Consider the following 16,767-nt stretch of genomic DNA (forward strand, 5'->3'; position numbering starts at 1 on the left):
TCTGTTCAACAGCAGTGACCTGGGTTGATTGCCCTGTTGCCCTCTCCACTCAGCCCCAACAGATTTTGTTTTGTTGGCTGTGGTAATGTGGCATAGAGAACCGTTATGGCAACCTCTTTTTTTTAAATCTCTGATAAACTTATAAAAGAACGGCCAACAGACAGGACTATAAACATTTTATCCTCTGATGTAATCCCTATGTTAGGGGTTGTGGGTTTTAAAGAAAAATATGTGGTTTGCATACGTAGATTCAAACTAACAATAATGGGTTTATTGAAGGTGCTGTTGCCTGTACAAAATGAAACAAAACAGGAACCCGTGAAACACCCCAGTGATGACGACATTAAATCATGTGACTGACTTTTACAGCCATCATGCTGTCACTTAAATATGTAACAGATGTAATCTTGTGCATTGTCTTCCCTCTTTAATTGTAATGCAGGTTCCTGGGGAGGCAAAACACAGAAAATAAATTGGATGTTACTTTTTGCCTCAGTGGGTTCCTTTGATTTTTGGCACTAGCCTCTTCTTGGAACCCCTTGATTTCCCTGCAGAAGTGTGTACCCCTTGATTTTCAACTCCCCAACATTAATTTATTTGAGGCCCTCATCAACTGTCCAAAACAGGCCTATACCCAACCTCATTTGATTCTCCATGTGTACTTTGGACCTGCAGCAGTGTCCTACATCTATCTGTACAGAGCTCAAATAACAATCCAACAGGAGACTAACTGACACCAAAGTAAATACTGCAGATGTTGGAAATCTGAAATAAAGACAGCAATTGCTGGAAATACTCAGCAGGCCTAGCAGCATCAGTGGATACAGAAACAGAGTTAATAGCTGGGATTTTCTGGTCATGCCCCACAGCGAATGCAGCGAACCAGCCAAAAGGTCATTGACTTTAACGGCACTGCCCAACATTTCAGAGAGCTGGCTGAGATTGGGGACTTGCTTTATGAAGATTGTAATTCTGCATCCGCATTTTTTTTTTCTGTTTTAATATGCCATTTGTTCTTCTGTGTTGTACATCACAGGATTTTAAAATCTGTCTAAAATGTGCTGTGATGCTAAATGGAAAATTTTACCATTTGAGGTGTTATAAATTCTAAAATGTTGCAATTTAGAACCTGTCTTGTACAGTTCATATTTTTGTTGTAACATTTCCAGTATCTTTAATTTGAACCTTGTCGCTCCCTCCCAGATTTGTTTTTGGCTTGTGTTTTTGATGGTACTGTGTTTTTCATTTCTGCTCACGTCAGATTGATAAAAAGCTCAAGTCACTGGAGAGGTGCCAGTCTCTCGAGGAAGTTCAACGTCTGTATGAAATGGGTGAATATGAGCAAGTTGTGAAGCTGCTGCGACCCACACTGACCCTTGGTGCGATTGGCAGAACAAAGCCCCTGGAGTTTGTTGCATCCATCCCCGAACGGCCTGCTCAGCTACTCTTGTTGCAGGTAATCCGAATGTTTTTGTATTATCATAGAGTCATAAAGGTTTATAGCATAGAAACAGGCTGCTCGACCCACCTTGTCCAGGCCACCCTTTTTTTTTTAAACCCCGAAGCTAGTCCCAAGTGTGCACGTTTGGCCCATATCCCTCTACACCCATCTTACGCATGTAACTGTCTAAACGATTTTTAAACGACAATTGTACTTACCTCCACTACTACCTCTGGCAACTTGTTTCAGATGCTCACCACCCTCTGTGTGAAAAAATTGCCCCTCTGGACACTTTTGTATCTCTCACCTTAAACCTACACCCTCTAGTTTTAGATTCCCCTACCTTTGGGAAAAGATATTGACTATCTACCTTGTCTATGCCCCTCATTATTTCATAGACCTCTATAAGGTCACACGTCAGCCTCCCACACTCCAGAGAAAAAAGCCCCAGTCTATTCAGCCTCTCCTTGAAACTCAATCCATCAAGTCGCGGTAGCATCCTAGTAAATCTTTTCTGCACTCTTTCTAGTTTAATAATATCCTTTCTATAATAGAATGACAGAATCGCACACAGTATTCCAAGTGTGGCCTCACCAATGTCTTGTACAACTTCAACGAGACATCTAACTCCTGTATTCAGTGTTCTGACTGATGAAACCAAGCATGCCGAACGCTTCTGCCAGCCTTGCCCTTCACTCTAAGAGGAATGTGCATACCTGGAACCCTGGTTAACACACTTTTGAAAGCGTCCCACTTACTAGATGTCCATTTGCCTTCCCACAGACTCCCCCAATTAAATTGGCCTTGCCCCAATTTAGAATTTTAACTTTTGGGCCAGACCTATCATTCTCCATCTATCTTAAAACTAATAGAATTATGGTCATTGGTCCCAAAGTGACCCCTCGCTAAACTTCTATCACCTGCCCTTCCTTATTTCCCAAGGGAGGTCACGTTTTTGGCCCCTCTCTGGTGTTAGATGTCCAGTTAGGAGTTCATTGCATATTTGGATTGAACAGCTTAGCTTTTGTGTCCAAGCAATGATGACCATTAAATATTGTTTGAATTAATCTTTTGCTATCCCATATGCAACGTGGACCTACGCCAGCCCAGTTGTAGAGAGCGGACAGATTTTTTTGTGCTGTTCCAGTGGATTGCTTCATGGGAACTGACTGGATCAGGCCTTGTCGGAGAAATTGGCCGGTTTCAACTTGGAAGTTGTTTGGGTGCAGTGGGGTTCAGTCAGACCAGAAGTCCTGAATAAATTTTAAATTGGACAATGGAGTGATATGATTCATTTGGAAATTATAGTTTTCATTGATTTCCATGCTGATGACATGGTGGCTGTATATAGTTTGGTGTACTGGCTATAGCTTCCAGAGATAATGCCATAGAATAATATAACCATTCAGCCGCACACATAGATGGGACAGTAGTTCTTCAAATTGATATATAGATTAGGCACAGTGATGTAGAGATATACTGGTATCTGCTAACCGAACAGCTTATCCTTGCCTCTTACTACTGTTTGTTTACATTTATACTAACTAGATAATCAAGTCAGAATGGAGCAAATCCCTTTCTTACTCTTTTTGTCAGGATTCCCTGTTAAAGCAAAAAGATTACAGGCAGTGCTTGGAATGTTCTGAAGTTGCACTAAATGAAGCCATTCAACAGATGAACAATGTTTCATCCTCATCCTCAAAGGAAGAGTGGGTTTCAACAGTGACTCAGCTGTTGACTGGGATTGACTATTCCTTGTCTTCGGATAACAGTATCCTGGAGGAGCAGTCTGTAAACCCTTGTTTTGTCAGATTTGCCAACAATCTCATCCAGGTAAGCAGGTGGACCTCATTCAATGCAATATTCCACACAGTTATCTCCTATTAGAAGGATGTCTTGGCTCAAGTGCGATATGTTTACACTTACTATGGAAGTTTACTTCACAGTCACAGAATTCCACAGTGCAGAAGAGACCCTTCGGCCCTTCAAGGCACCAATGCATGAAAGGTCCTGACCTGCCCACCCAATCCCACTTGTCATCACTTGGCCCATAATCTTGAATGTTATGGTGTGCCAAATACTCATCCAGGTACTTTTTTAAAGGATGTCAGGCATCCCACATCCTCCAGTGCATTCCAGACTGTCAACACCCTCTGTGTAAAAAGAAAAAGGCTTTCCTCAATCCCCACCACCCCCCCCCCCCCCCACCCCGAAACCTCCCACTCCTCACTTTTAACTTGTGTCCCATCATAACTGACTCTTCAACTAAGTTGTTCCCTATCCACCCTGTCCATGCTCCTCATAATCTTGAACACCTCAATCAGGCCCCTCGGTCTTCTCTGCTCCAGAGAAGAAAACCCAAGCCTATCCAACCTCCCTTTATAACTTAAATGTTCCATCCCAGGCAACATCCTGATGAATCTCCCTCGCACCCCTTCAAATGCAATCACATCCTTCCTATAATGTGGTGACCAGAACTGCATACAGTACTCCAGCTGTGGCCTCACCAAAGTTCTACACAACTCCATCATCATCTCTCTACTTTTATATCCTGATTGATAGACAAGTGAGCCGTATGCCTTTTTCGCCACACTAACCTGCCTTTCCATCTTCCGAGATCTATGGACAAACACGCCAAGATCCTTTTGTTCTTTGGAACTTCACAGTGTTGCGTTACTTTTAAAAAGAGAAGGCAGAAGGATAGGCACGAGTATTTGAATAAGTTGACCAGTTTGTATTGTTGTAGATCATTGATTGCAGCATGGGGATGTCTGAAGATTCCAAAGAACCGACTGTGTCATCAGTGCTGCCTTGGATCACCTTATACAGGATCATAAAACATGAGGAGGAGGAGTTTGATACACTTCGCCGGCAGCATTGTAAAAGTGAAGACTCAGGTCCGTGTTGCTGTCTGGATTTTGGGATAAAGGAGGTTCAATATTGTGCCTTGCAGTTTAGCATATTAATAATTTATTCTTTATGTACAGTCAGTTTTTTTTTAATGAACTGTTTTTATCTGTTGAGCTTTATTTCAGTACAGGTGGTTAGAATCCTGCAAGTTTAGGGAAGCTGTTTATGAATGTTAAAGGCACTGCTTTAACTGGATGGCAGTACTTAGTGGTTATATCAACTGTTAGGTTGTTCTATTTGTCCCCAGATGTGGTTTGACTCCATAATTTCTGGTTACTTCATTTCCTACTAACTTTCAGAGGAGTCTGGGAGCACCCTTTCCCACCTCATCTCCTTAATCTACACTTTGTTGGTTTTTTTTATAATCTGTGATCTGATCCCCTCCAGATATTCTCATGACTAATTTGGTTTCCAAATCTTATAGTTGGGGATCATTTAACTGTGGTTTTGGTGAGGTGAGACAGTCTTGGTAGAGATAATAATGCTTTTTTAAAAAATAGAAATGCAAAGCCCTAGTTATTTATTAAAAGGATAAAATCACAAGATTCCACAGTTTAAAACTGAAGAACATTTAAGTTCAACAAAGATAAGAATCAACAAAGCAAACACTGCATACTATCTATCCTATACGTCATCGCTGCGAATTAACATGAGTTGAACATGAATTAGCAGGAAAATTATTGTTCTGGATTCTGCAGGCAGAATCCACAATTTCTGCCCAGTGGCGGTCAGACAGAAGGCTTGTCTCTTTTTGATGAAATTATTTTGCTCTCCCTCACACGATGCCAGCAGTCAATGGGTGATGGCAACCATATTACAGGAGCCTTGATGTGAAGTCTTCATCTGAGGATCCAGACAGTTGGTGTTCGCAAGTTTTTTGCTCATGGGAGGCATTGCAACTTAGCCCAGTCTAGCTTAGATACTTGTGCTTTCCAGCAGGAGTTTGAAGCAAACTCGGTAAACTTGGCTGTGTTCCTCCCCACAACTTAGCGATATTGAGGTTATTTGTATCATACGGATGAGAAAGCAATTGGCCAGTGCTACCTTCTATTTATTCTACTCATTGTTACTACGATAAAGACTGCATTTCTCTAGAGTTTTGTTTCAGTTTTTCTTTGTGGCTGTGTATTGTGTAGATCCTGAAACTCCAATGCTGCCTTCCTCTTTGATGTTGCTGAACACAGCGCATGAGTACCTGGGACGGAAATCCTGGTGCTGTAATTCTGACGGAGCATTGCTTAAGTTCTACGTAAGTAGCCTGGTTTAAAAATAATTAATGTACATTTAAATTGATGTATCCGAAAAGACCACTCACATACTTTGTCTTCCTTATGCCGTATTGGAATATGTTCTGTCGACTTTATGATGAGAATCAGAGAGTTCTTTCAGCTCGTAATTGAGAACTTCAACACAAGGAGCAGAGAACTAAATCATTTTTAATGTGTATGTCTTCAGTCTATTATATTCTATTGAATCTAACTGCTAGTATGTGAAGTGGAAAAGTCAGACTGGTACAGTAGACAGCAGTCTCCTAATGAAGAGATGGAAGAGCTGGAGAGTCCAAGCAGAACTGGAAGAAGTTTTGCTTTGTACCTAACTGTGCTGCTAGACGTGGGAGTGTTGGTTGATGTTGTACTAACACCTGTTCACCTGATAAACAAATTTCACAAGAGTCTTTTTCCATTTTAAGTTGCCGTAGAGGTTTCAGAGTTCATTCCAGTTCCTGGATGTGCTGACCCACCCCAGAATGATATTGAGGATACCATCACAGTGCAGAAAATTGTGCCCTCTGGATGGATTAGACCTGTACTGCATGTCGAGCTAGATTTGAGTTGCACTTATCAGATAAGGCTGACCAGGCAGTAACTCTTTCTTCAAGAGAATAGAAGGTTAAGAGTGATTTGTTGGAAATAATGGAAGGGATCACTGGGTAGACATAGAGAAAATGTCTGTGCTTGTGGGGAAGACTAGAACTGGAGGGGGGGGGGCATGAATATATGGCAATCACTGCAAGGAATGCAGAAACTTCTTTACCCCTAGAGTATTTGGTACGTGGAACTCGTGACCAGAAGGTGTGCAGCGTAGATTCATTTATGAAGAAGCTGGAGAAGCACATGAAAGAGGAAAAAAAAGTTGTTAGTTGTTTATTAGTTGTCCTAACAACTAATAAATAAACTAAGTTTATTTATTAGTGTCTCATTAACACTGCAGTGAAGTTACTGTGAAAATCCCCTAATTACTGCACTTCGGCACCTGTTCGGATAGACTGCGGGAGGAAACCAGAGCACCCAGATGAAACCCATGCAGACAGAGAGTATGTGCACATACAGGAAGTGGAATGAACTCTGGAACCTATATGGAAGCTTTGTGGAAAAAGGCTTATTGTGAAATTTGTCATCGCAGACAGAACCCAAGGCCGGAATTGAACCCTGGTCTCTGGCACTTTGAGGCAGCAGTGCTAACCACTGTGCCACCGTCGGAGAAGTCTAGTGTGATGCATAAACATTGGTATAGATCAGTTGGGTGCTATGGCTCATTTCTGTGCAATACATTTCGTAAAATTCAATGATGTGGTCGTTTCAGAAATAAACATGCTTTTCTTAATAGGTTCGAGTTCTTCAGAAGGAACTGTCTGCTTCAAGACCTGAGGATGCCCATCCCTTCAAAGAGGAGCTGGAGACTGCCCTTGAGCAGTGTTTTTACTGTCTATATGCTTATCCTAGTAAGAAGAGCAAAGCCAGATATTTGGAGGAACACTCTGCACAGCAGGTGTGTAGTTCTGCACACATTCCAGGCTACAAGCTAGGTAAAGAGGAATAATTTATGATGTAGAATCTGATGCTAGCAAAGTTTACACTGAGCTGTGAAATTAGTCAGTAAGTGTTAACCTTTAATTGCTTTCAGAATGTTCAATGTTCTATCTGTGTGTATGTTTAGTATTTGGGTATTTGCATATTTTAAGAACTGGAGAGAGGATATTTGTTCATTTTTTTTTTTGTTTGACAGATATGAACATTGATGAGTTTGTGGCTGAATAATCCCAACGTGTACAGGAGTATTGAAACAGTGACTCCTGGGCTATATGCAGCCCTCTGAAACTTCTCTGTTCTAATGTGCCTGCATTTCTCAGTGGCTTGTCCATTTTAAATTTCATCTGTTTAGAGGCTTGACACTGACTCTTCTTGAGTTAGGTTAGATTGATTGGCCATGCTAAATTGACCCTAGTGTCAGGGGGATTAGCAGACTAAATGTGTGGAAATAGGGCCTGGATGGGTTTATGGTCGATGCAGACTCGATGAGCTGAGTGGCCTCCTTCTGCACTGTAGGGATTTTATGATTCTAACTGCAGTTGTCTGGTGAATAAATACTAAATCTTTTGGTTCTCAGCAGATTGAGATATTGGAAGATGAATGGAAACCCTGATTTTGGTTGCATGTGACCCCGAAGCTTCGTCGTACCCATCTATGTGATCTGTGACATTAAAAAGCTTAGAGCCATGATATTAATGCAGCTTCATCTCCAAACTTTGAATCATTAGCCTTGACTTTGTTTCAATGAGGAGAAACAAAGCAGAAGCTTGATAGCTCTCCACAGAGCTAGAATCTAATCAAAATACTGCAGATGCTGGAAATCTGAAATAAAAACAAAATGCTGGAAAAATTCAGCAAGTCTGGGTGCAATTGTGGAGCAAGAAACAGAGTCAAGGTTTTGGGTTGAATATGACCCTTAGCGTTGTCTTAAACTGCTTATAGAGTCTTACAGTGCTGTCACTTCCCCCCAGGTGGCTATTCTTCAAAGCAAATCCAGTACCTAATGTTAGTTATCATCTTTTTTGTCTGTCGGAACAATAGGTGGAACTGGGTTGGAATGATGCAGAGTTCATGTTTGACTACTTCAAGCCCAAGAATTACCCAGAATTTGACAGTTACAAGACCAGCACTGTGTCTGCAGACCTGGCAAATCTCTTGAAGAAAATTGCTGCAATAGATCGAGATGAGGATAACCTGCCCCTCTCAATAGAGAGTGTAACAGCCTATATCGAAGGCTCTGTTGATACGGTAATATCAGCACTACTTGTAATGGAACTGCCAAAGGTTAAACTTTTGAATTTCAAGTAAACAGTTTCTTATTAAAACAAAAAGATCTTTTGATAACTAAATGGACAAGAACCTTGTGTGATGCATTGCTGAGCAAACAAGCCAAGAATATTAAAATTTTACCTTCTGATCTGTGTTTTAATTAGTTAACATAGGGCAGAGAAGCTGTGGGAGGGCTACAGTCATGTGTCTGCGCTGGAGGGAATGGGTCAGATTGCCTCCTGCTCTTGTTGCTGCACAGTAGACTTGAAAATGATGTATAATTGTATATACATAATCAAATTGAAGATGAAATTAGACTTGGCATGACATTCTCCACGATCAAATAGCATGTGTGTAAACACAATGGCAATGGGCTTATTTGTCATTCCGTGTTAATGCTCCTAAAACTTTAGGGTTTCATTTTTATTAGCTGCTTCTCCCACTTTTAAAGAATGTTTTATTTGATTGCCCAAGTATTTCTGCTCATTTCCTAAGCCTTTACCCTGTAGTGTGTTTTCGCTGCTTATTTTTCCTTGCAAAGCATACCACCTCACGTTTCTTGGCTATCAGATCAGATATTTGAAGTAATCAGCCTAATCCAACAACCTTCTGTCAGCCCTTATGAAATCACCCACTGTTCCCTTCACTGTTCATTACACCGCTTATCTTGTTATCTGTAAATCTTGATATTGTGCCCCAATGTTCTAGTTCAGTTATATAATACATGGTCTGAATACTAATCTCTAGTGATACCACTGTTATGGCAGTCTGAAAAATATCCAATAGCCACTCCTCTGTTCTTCACCCAACTTCCTAACGTTGCTGCCATGTTCCCCTTAATACCTTGTGCTTTTATTAAGTCATATATTATGTTCCATTCTTCCTTTGTGAGAAAACATTATGTTGGCCGCCTTGCAATCTTTTGGCACAACTTTTTTTTTATACGTTGCTTCATATAATGTCTGGGTTTGTTTGGTTTTGTTTAATATTGTACAACAATTGTGACATGAAGTATAGTGATGTCTTCATTTCTTTGGTTTGATGGGATCCTCAATAAATTTCCATTGAGCACTTTAAATTGTTGAATTGCAGTTTGCATTAAAGACAGCTGTAACCATTTTATCCAAGTCAAATTCTGAATTATGTTTATTTTTTTTGGAGGAGGTGATAGAGAAAAGGGAGACTTGGTGACAACTGCATTGTGTAGTGAATGGGTAGCAATTCATTGCTTTTTTTTGGAAGTTGATATTTCTAGTTTCATTTAGATAGATTTAGGCTTCAACCTATGAATATTTATTTGTTTGGTGAAGGTTGAAGCTTTAAGTTTGATTTAAGCAGACTTCATACTGTTTCTTTTTTGCCTTTGATTTTTAGGTGCCAGCACTCCCTGAAGGAGCAGATTCTGGGCTTGCTCTTGTAAATGAGTTGTATTACCTCCTGGCTGATTATCATTTTAAGAACAAAGAACAGGCTAAAGCTATAAAATTCTACATGCACGACATTTGTGTCTGTCCAGCCAGGTAAGACCCATTAGTAACATTGGTATTAATCTGAAACCAGGAGAATCTATGGTAATGATAGTGAGGGATACTCAGTCTTTGACATATGGTAAGAGTGTGCTGGTTATGACTTGAATCATAGAATCCTACAGTGCAGAAGGAGACCATTCAGCCTATCAAACCTGCACTGATCACAATCCCACCCAGACCCTATCCCTGTAACTCCATGCATTTATTGTAGCTAGTCCCCCTGACACTAAGGGGTAATTTAGCATGGCCAATCCACCTAATGTACACATCTTTGAACTGCCGGAGGAAACGAGAGCACCCGGAGGAAACCCAAGCAGATGTGGGGAGAATGTGCAATCTCCACACAGACAGTGACCTGTGCTGAGATTGGACCTGGGACCCTGGCACTGTGAGGCAACAGTGCTAACCAGTGCGCCACCGTGCCACTTGTATTCTCACTCCCTATTGTGTACATCCAGCAAGAGTTAAGCCATGTTTAGCTTCATGAAGGTGACCATCTCCTGCAAGAGATGGTTGGTACCAAACATCTCCTATTGATATCAAGATGGACATTGCCTGGTCTATTCCAGAAAGACAGTTGATGAAGGATAGAACTGGAGCCTATCTTTACACACTTGAGTTTATTTTACAGGCATGCACTTCCAAACCTAAACAGTTTCAGTCTGTGTCTACTCATATAAGATTCCTAGCGTTCAGAGGGAGGCCATTTGGCCCATCAAGTTTGCACCGACTCTCTGACAGAGCATCCCACCCAGGCCCTATCCCTGTAACCCCACGTATTTACCCTGCTACACATCTTGGGACACTAAAGGACAGTTTAGCATGGCCAATCCATCTAATCTGTACATCTTTGGACTATGGGAGGAAACCAGTGCACCTGGAGGAAACCTACGCGGACATGGGGAGAATCTGCAAACTCCATACAGACAGTCATCCGAGGCTGGAATCGAATCTGGGTCCCTGGCACTGTGAGGCAGCAGTGCTAATCACTGTGCCATCATGCCACTCAAGTGACTCCCTTGTTGATGCTCACCACCTGCACACAGTTAATATGCAATTGACAGTGCCATGTATGGTATTGTATTACGAAGAGAAACTTGACTACCCTGCGTCACTATTATTGGACATCCCTTAGGTCACCTACAAAGAACTTTCTTCAGTCTTGACCCAGACCTTCCTATTGCCTTGCCATTTCAACACACCATCCTCGTCTCATGTCTGTCTACATGTCTGTTCTTGGCCTGTTGCAATGTTCCAGTGAAGCCCAATGCAAACTGGAGGAACAGTACCTTATCTCCTGATTACACACAGCCTTCTGGATTTAGTATTGAATTGAACAACTTCACACCCATGAACTCCCTCCTGTGCCTTCATCCCCAGCATTATTTATTATATATATTTTTTCATTTCTGCCATAGATTCATTTTTCAGTTTCTCCCCCTCAAGTCCTGCTTTCCTTTTTTTTCCCTTGCCACTGCCCCCACCCCCCACCAGGGCTATCTGCCACCTGTTTGTCCTCGGTCCTCCACCAGAATAAATCTCCCCAATTTGAAACGTTCACTCCGTTCTGTCTCCACAGATGCTGTTAGGCCGGCTGAGATTTTCCAGCATGTTCTGTTTTTGGACCAGTTAAGTACGTTCCTGGCGACGTTGGTTTAGGGTGAAATGTTGGCTAAGGCAGTAAAAAGATGGTTTTTCGTAGTTTATTCCTGAATATGTAGACAGGATCCTAGTTCAATGTTTGGAGGGCACCTTCATTATCATATTAGGATATTGTCCCAGGTACTGTATGTTCTTGAGTAATGAACTGCTTGATGACATAGTGATCAGGATTGCTGCCATACATTGCTACATTTGGGTTCTGGCCTTGGGGGACTGGCTATAGAGTTTGCATGTTCTCCCCATGTCTGCATGGGTTACTTCTGGGTGCTCCTGTTACCTCCCACAGTCCAAAGATGTGCAGGTTAGGTGAACTGGCCATGCTAAACTACCCCAAGGTATCCAAGATGCAGAGGTTGGGTTTGATTTGATTTATCATTGTCACATGTATTAGCATACAGTGAAAAGTATTGTTTCTTGCCCGCTACACAAACAAAGCATATCATTCATAGAGAAAGAAATAAGATAGTGTGGAATGTATTGTTACAATCATAGCTAGGGTGTAGAGAAAGATCACTCTCGTGCAAGGTAGGTCCATTCAAAAGTCTGATGGCAGAAGGGAAGAAGCTGTTCCCTTTGTGACCTAGGATGAGAGAGGAATTGGCGAATGTTGATTGGGGGAGCGCGTTGGAAGGTAGGTCTGCTGAGGAACAGTGGAGGATCTTTAAGGAGATCTTTCTTGGTGCTCAGCAGAAATTTATCCTAAAAAGGATCGTAGGAGGAGAGATAATCAGCCGTGGATAACGAAGGAGGTGAAGGAAAGTGTTAAATTAAAAGCGGAGGCGTTTAGAGTAGCTAAGAGTAGTGGGCGAGAAGAGGATTGGGAGATGTTTAAATGTCAACAAAGAATGACAAAGAAGTTGATAAAGAAGGGTAGGATAAACTATGAAGCTGGGCTAGCGCTTAATATAAAAAAGGATAGCAAGAGTTTTTATAAATACATAAAAAGGAAAAGGCTGGCTACGGTGAACGTTGGACCCTTAGAGGATGAGAGGGGGCACTTAGTGGTAGGGGATGGGGAAATGGCTGAGGCCTTGAATAACTTTTTTGTTTCGGTCTTCACGGAGGAGGACGTGAATAATTTGCCGGGTGTTAGCGATGGAAAGATGGTAGGAGTGGAGGGCCTGAATGACATTATTGTTACTAGAGAGGTGGTGCTCAACAGACTGGAGGGACTGATTGTGGACAAGTCCCCAGGACTGGATGGAATGCATCCAAGGGTTCTGAAAGAAATGGCGGAGGTGATAGTGGATGCCTTGGTGATTATTTTCCAAACGTCGCTGGATTCCGGGGAAGTGCCAGAAGATTGGAAAACGGCTAATGTTACGCCGTTGTTTAAGAAGGGTGGCAGGCAAAAGGCGGGGACTTATAGGCCGGTTAGTTTAACGTCTGTTGTAGGAAAAATGTTAGAATCTGTGATCAAGGAGAAAATAGCGAGGCATCTTGAGGAGAATTGTTTGGTAGAGCAGACGCAGCACGGTTTCGTTAAGGGGAAGTCGTGTCTGACGAATTTATTGGAGTTCTATGAGGATGTGTCTAGGGCGGTGGATAGAGGAGAGCCGGTGGATGTGGTCTTTCTTGATTTTCAGAAGGTGTTTGACAAGGTGCCTCACAAGACGTTATTACAGAAGGTCAGGGGGCATGGAGTTGGGGGTAGGGTGTTAGCGTGGATAGGGGATTGGCTGTCAAATAGGAGGCAGAGAGTGGGGGTCAACGGGTGCTATTCGGATTGGCGGTTGGTGACTAGTGGAGTGCCCCAGGGGTCGGTGCTGGGGCCTCAGCTATTTACCATTTATATAGATGATCTGGAGGAGGGAACCGAGTGTACGGTGTCGAAATTTGCTGATGACACCAAGATTGGTGGAACGGCAAATTGTGCGGAGGGTGTGGAGAGTCTGCAGAAGAATCTAGATAGGCTGGGTGAATGGACCAGGAACTGACAAATGGAATTTAATGTTGGCAAATGTGAGGTTGTCCACTTTGGTAGGAATAATGGTAGGAAGGACTATTACTTACGGGGCGGAAAAACTGCAGCATGCGATGGTGCAGAGGGACCTCGGGGTCCTTGTGCATGAGTCGCAAAAACCCAGCCTGCAGGTGCAGTATGTGGTCAGGAAGGCGAATAGGATGCTGGCCTTCATAGCGAGGGGGATTGAATATAAAAGTAGGGAGGTCTTGCTGCAGCTGTATAGGGCATTGGTGAGGCCGCAGCTGGAGTACTGTGTGCAGTTTTGGGCGCCGCACTTACGCAAGGATATTTTGGCCTTGGAGGGAGTGCAGAGGAGGTTTACTAGGCTGATTCCGGAGTTGAGGGGGTTGAACTATGAGGAGAGGCTGAATAAACTAGGCTTGTGCTCGTTAGAGTTTAGAAGAATGAGGGGAGATCTCATTGAGACATATAAGATGTTGAATGGGATGGATAGGATAGAGGTGGAGAGGCTCTTCCCGCTCAGAAAGGACAGTAGGACTAGAGGGCACAGCCTCAAGATAAAGGGGGGGCGGTTTAGAACGGAGTTGAGGAGGAACTTCTTCACTCAAAGGGTGGTGAATCTCTGGAATTCTCTGCCTGTTGAAGAGGTGGAAGCTGCCTCGCTCAATATTTTTAAGATGCGGGTTGATAGGTTTTTGATAGGCGAGGGGATTAAGGGTTATGGGGAGAGGGTGGGAATGTGGAACTGAGCCACGACAGATCAGCCATGATCTTATTGAATGGCGGGGCAGGCTCGAGGGGCTAGATGGCCTACTCCTGCTCCTATTTCTTATGTTCTTATGACCTCAGACTTTTGTATCTTTTTCGTGACAGAAGAAGGCGAAAGAGAGAATATCTGGGGTACATGGGGTCCTTAATTATGCTGGCTACATTGCCAAGGCAGCGGGAAGTGTAGAAAGAGTTAGTGGATGGGAGGCTGGTTTGCGTAATGGATTGGGCTACATTCGTGACTGTTTATGGTTTCTTGCGGTCTTGGACAGAGCAGGAGCATACTGAAGAATGTAGATTGGGGGCAGATGTTTGAGGGCAAATCAACATCTGGCACGTGGGAGGCTTTTAAGTGCAAGTTGATAGGGGTTCGGGACCAGCACATTCCTGTAAGACTGAAGGACTGGGAATCTTGGATAACAAGAGATATTGTGAGCCTAGTCAAAGAGAAAAAGGAAGCATTTGTCAAAGCTAGGAGGCTAGGAATGCACAAAGCAAGTGTGGAATACAAGGAAGGTAGAAAGAAACTTAAGCAAGGAGTAAGAAGGTCTAAAAGGGGGTCACGAGAAAACATTTGGCCAGCAGGATTAAGGAAAATCCCTAGGCATTTTAGATGTATATAAAGAGCAAGAGGGTAGCCAGGGAGAGGGTTGGCCCACTCAAGGATAAAGGAGGGAATCTATGTGTCGAGCTAGAGGAAATGGGCGAGGTATTAAATGAGTTCTTTCCATTGTATTCACCAAAGAGAAGGACTTGGTAGATGATGAGTCTGGAAAAGGATGTGTAGGTAGTTTGAGTCATGTTGAGATCAAAAAGGAGGAGGTATTGGGGTTCTTGAGCAACATTAAGGAAGACAGTTCCCCAGGGCCTGATGGGATATACCCCAGAATACTGAGAGAGGCAAGGGAGGAAATTGCTGGGGCCTTGAGAGAAATCTTTATATCCTCACTGATACAGGGGAGGTCCCAGAGGATTGGAGAATAGCCAATGTTGTTCCTTTGTTTAAGAAGGATAGCAAGAATAACCCAGGAAATTACAGGCTGGTGAACCTCATGTCAGTGGTAGGGAAGTTATCAGAGAGGATTTTTTGAGACAGGATTTATTCCCACTTGGAAATAAGTGGAGGTATTAGTGAGAGGCAACATGGTTTTGTGGAGGGGAGGTCATGTCTCATGAACTTGATCGAGTTTTTCGAGGAAATGATTGAGGGTAGGGCAGTGGATGTTGTCTACATGGACTTCAGTAAAGCCTTTGACAAGGTCTGTCGTGGCTGACTGGTGCAGAAGGTGAAGTGGCATGACCTCATAGGATCAGAGGTGAGTTGGCAAGGTGGATACAAAACCTGCTCGGTCATAGACAGAGGGTAGCAGTTGAAGGGTGCTTTTCTGAATGGAGGGCTGTGACACGTGATGTTCCTCAGGGATCAGCGCTGGGACCATGGCTGTTTGTAGTATGTATAAATGATTTGGAGGAAAATGTAACTGGACCGATGAGTAAGTTTGCGGATGACTCAAAGGTTGGTGGATTTGCGGATAGCGATGAGGACCATCAGAGGTCAGCAGGAGACTTGGGCGGAGAGATGGCAGATGGAGTTTAATCCGGACTAATGTGAGATAATGCATTTTGGAAGGTCTAATACAGATATGAAATACATAGTAAATGGCAGAACCCTTAAGAGTATTGATAGGCAAAGGGATCTGGGTGCACAGGTACACAGGTCACTGAAAGTTGCAATGCAGGTGGAGAAGGTAGTCAAGAAGGCATACGGCATTGCTTGCCTTCATTGGCTGGGGTATTGAGTTTAAAAATTAGCAAGTTATGTTGCAGCTTTATAGAACCTTAGGGTGCACTTGGAATATAGTGTTCAATTCTGATCGCCACACAAGCAGAAGGATGCGGAAGCTTTGGAGAGGGTACGGAGAAGATTTATCAGGATGTTGCCTGGTGTAGAGGGCATTATCTATGAGGAGAGGTTGGAGAAACTTGGTTTGTTCTCACTGGAATGATGAAGGTTGAAGAGCGACCTGATAGAAGTCTACAAGATCATGAGAGGCATGGACAGAGTGGATAGTCAGAACTTTTTCCCAGGGTGGAAGAGTCAATTACTAGGGGGCATAGGTTTAAGGTGTGAGGGGCAAGATTTAAAAGAGACACGTAGGAGGCAGATTTTTTTATACTGAGAGTAGTGGGTACCTGGAGCCTGTTGCTGGGGGAGGTTATAGAAGTGGATACGGTAGTGACTTTTAAGGGGCATCTTGACAAGTACATATATGAGATGGGAATAGGGGGATATGGTCCTGGAAGGGTAGGGGGTTTTAGTTAAGTCAGGCAGCGTGCTCTGTGCAGGCTTGGAGGGCTGAAGGGCCTGTTCCTGTGCTGTAATTTTCTTTGTTCTTTGAACCATACCAAGCTGTGATACAACCAGAAAGAATGCTTTCTATGCATCTGTAG

At 43.0% G+C, this 16,767-nt stretch overlaps 1 protein-coding gene across 2 annotated transcripts in view; it reads left to right on the plus strand.

Annotated features, from left to right (window-relative positions):
* Window positions 1-16,767, plus strand: part of cabin1 (calcineurin binding protein 1) — a 464,629-nt gene that overhangs the window by 53,009 nt on the left and 394,853 nt on the right. For both annotated transcript variants that reach the window (XM_080208567.1, XM_080208568.1), the window contains exons 15-21: window positions 1,262-1,456; window positions 3,038-3,274; window positions 4,188-4,338; window positions 5,488-5,600; window positions 6,959-7,120; window positions 8,203-8,409; window positions 9,805-9,950. In XM_080208567.1, coding sequence (XP_080064693.1) covers window positions 1,262-1,456; window positions 3,038-3,274; window positions 4,188-4,338; window positions 5,488-5,600; window positions 6,959-7,120; window positions 8,203-8,409; window positions 9,805-9,950 — 1,211 coding nt within the window. The remainder of the gene's footprint in view (window positions 1-1,261; window positions 1,457-3,037; window positions 3,275-4,187; window positions 4,339-5,487; window positions 5,601-6,958; window positions 7,121-8,202; window positions 8,410-9,804; window positions 9,951-16,767) is intronic.

This window comes from Carcharhinus amblyrhynchos, chromosome 20, assembly GCF_965287045.1.
Source record: "Carcharhinus amblyrhynchos chromosome 20, sCarAmb.v2.hapA, whole genome shotgun sequence".
Taxonomy (NCBI): Eukaryota; Metazoa; Chordata; class Chondrichthyes; order Carcharhiniformes; family Carcharhinidae; genus Carcharhinus; species Carcharhinus amblyrhynchos.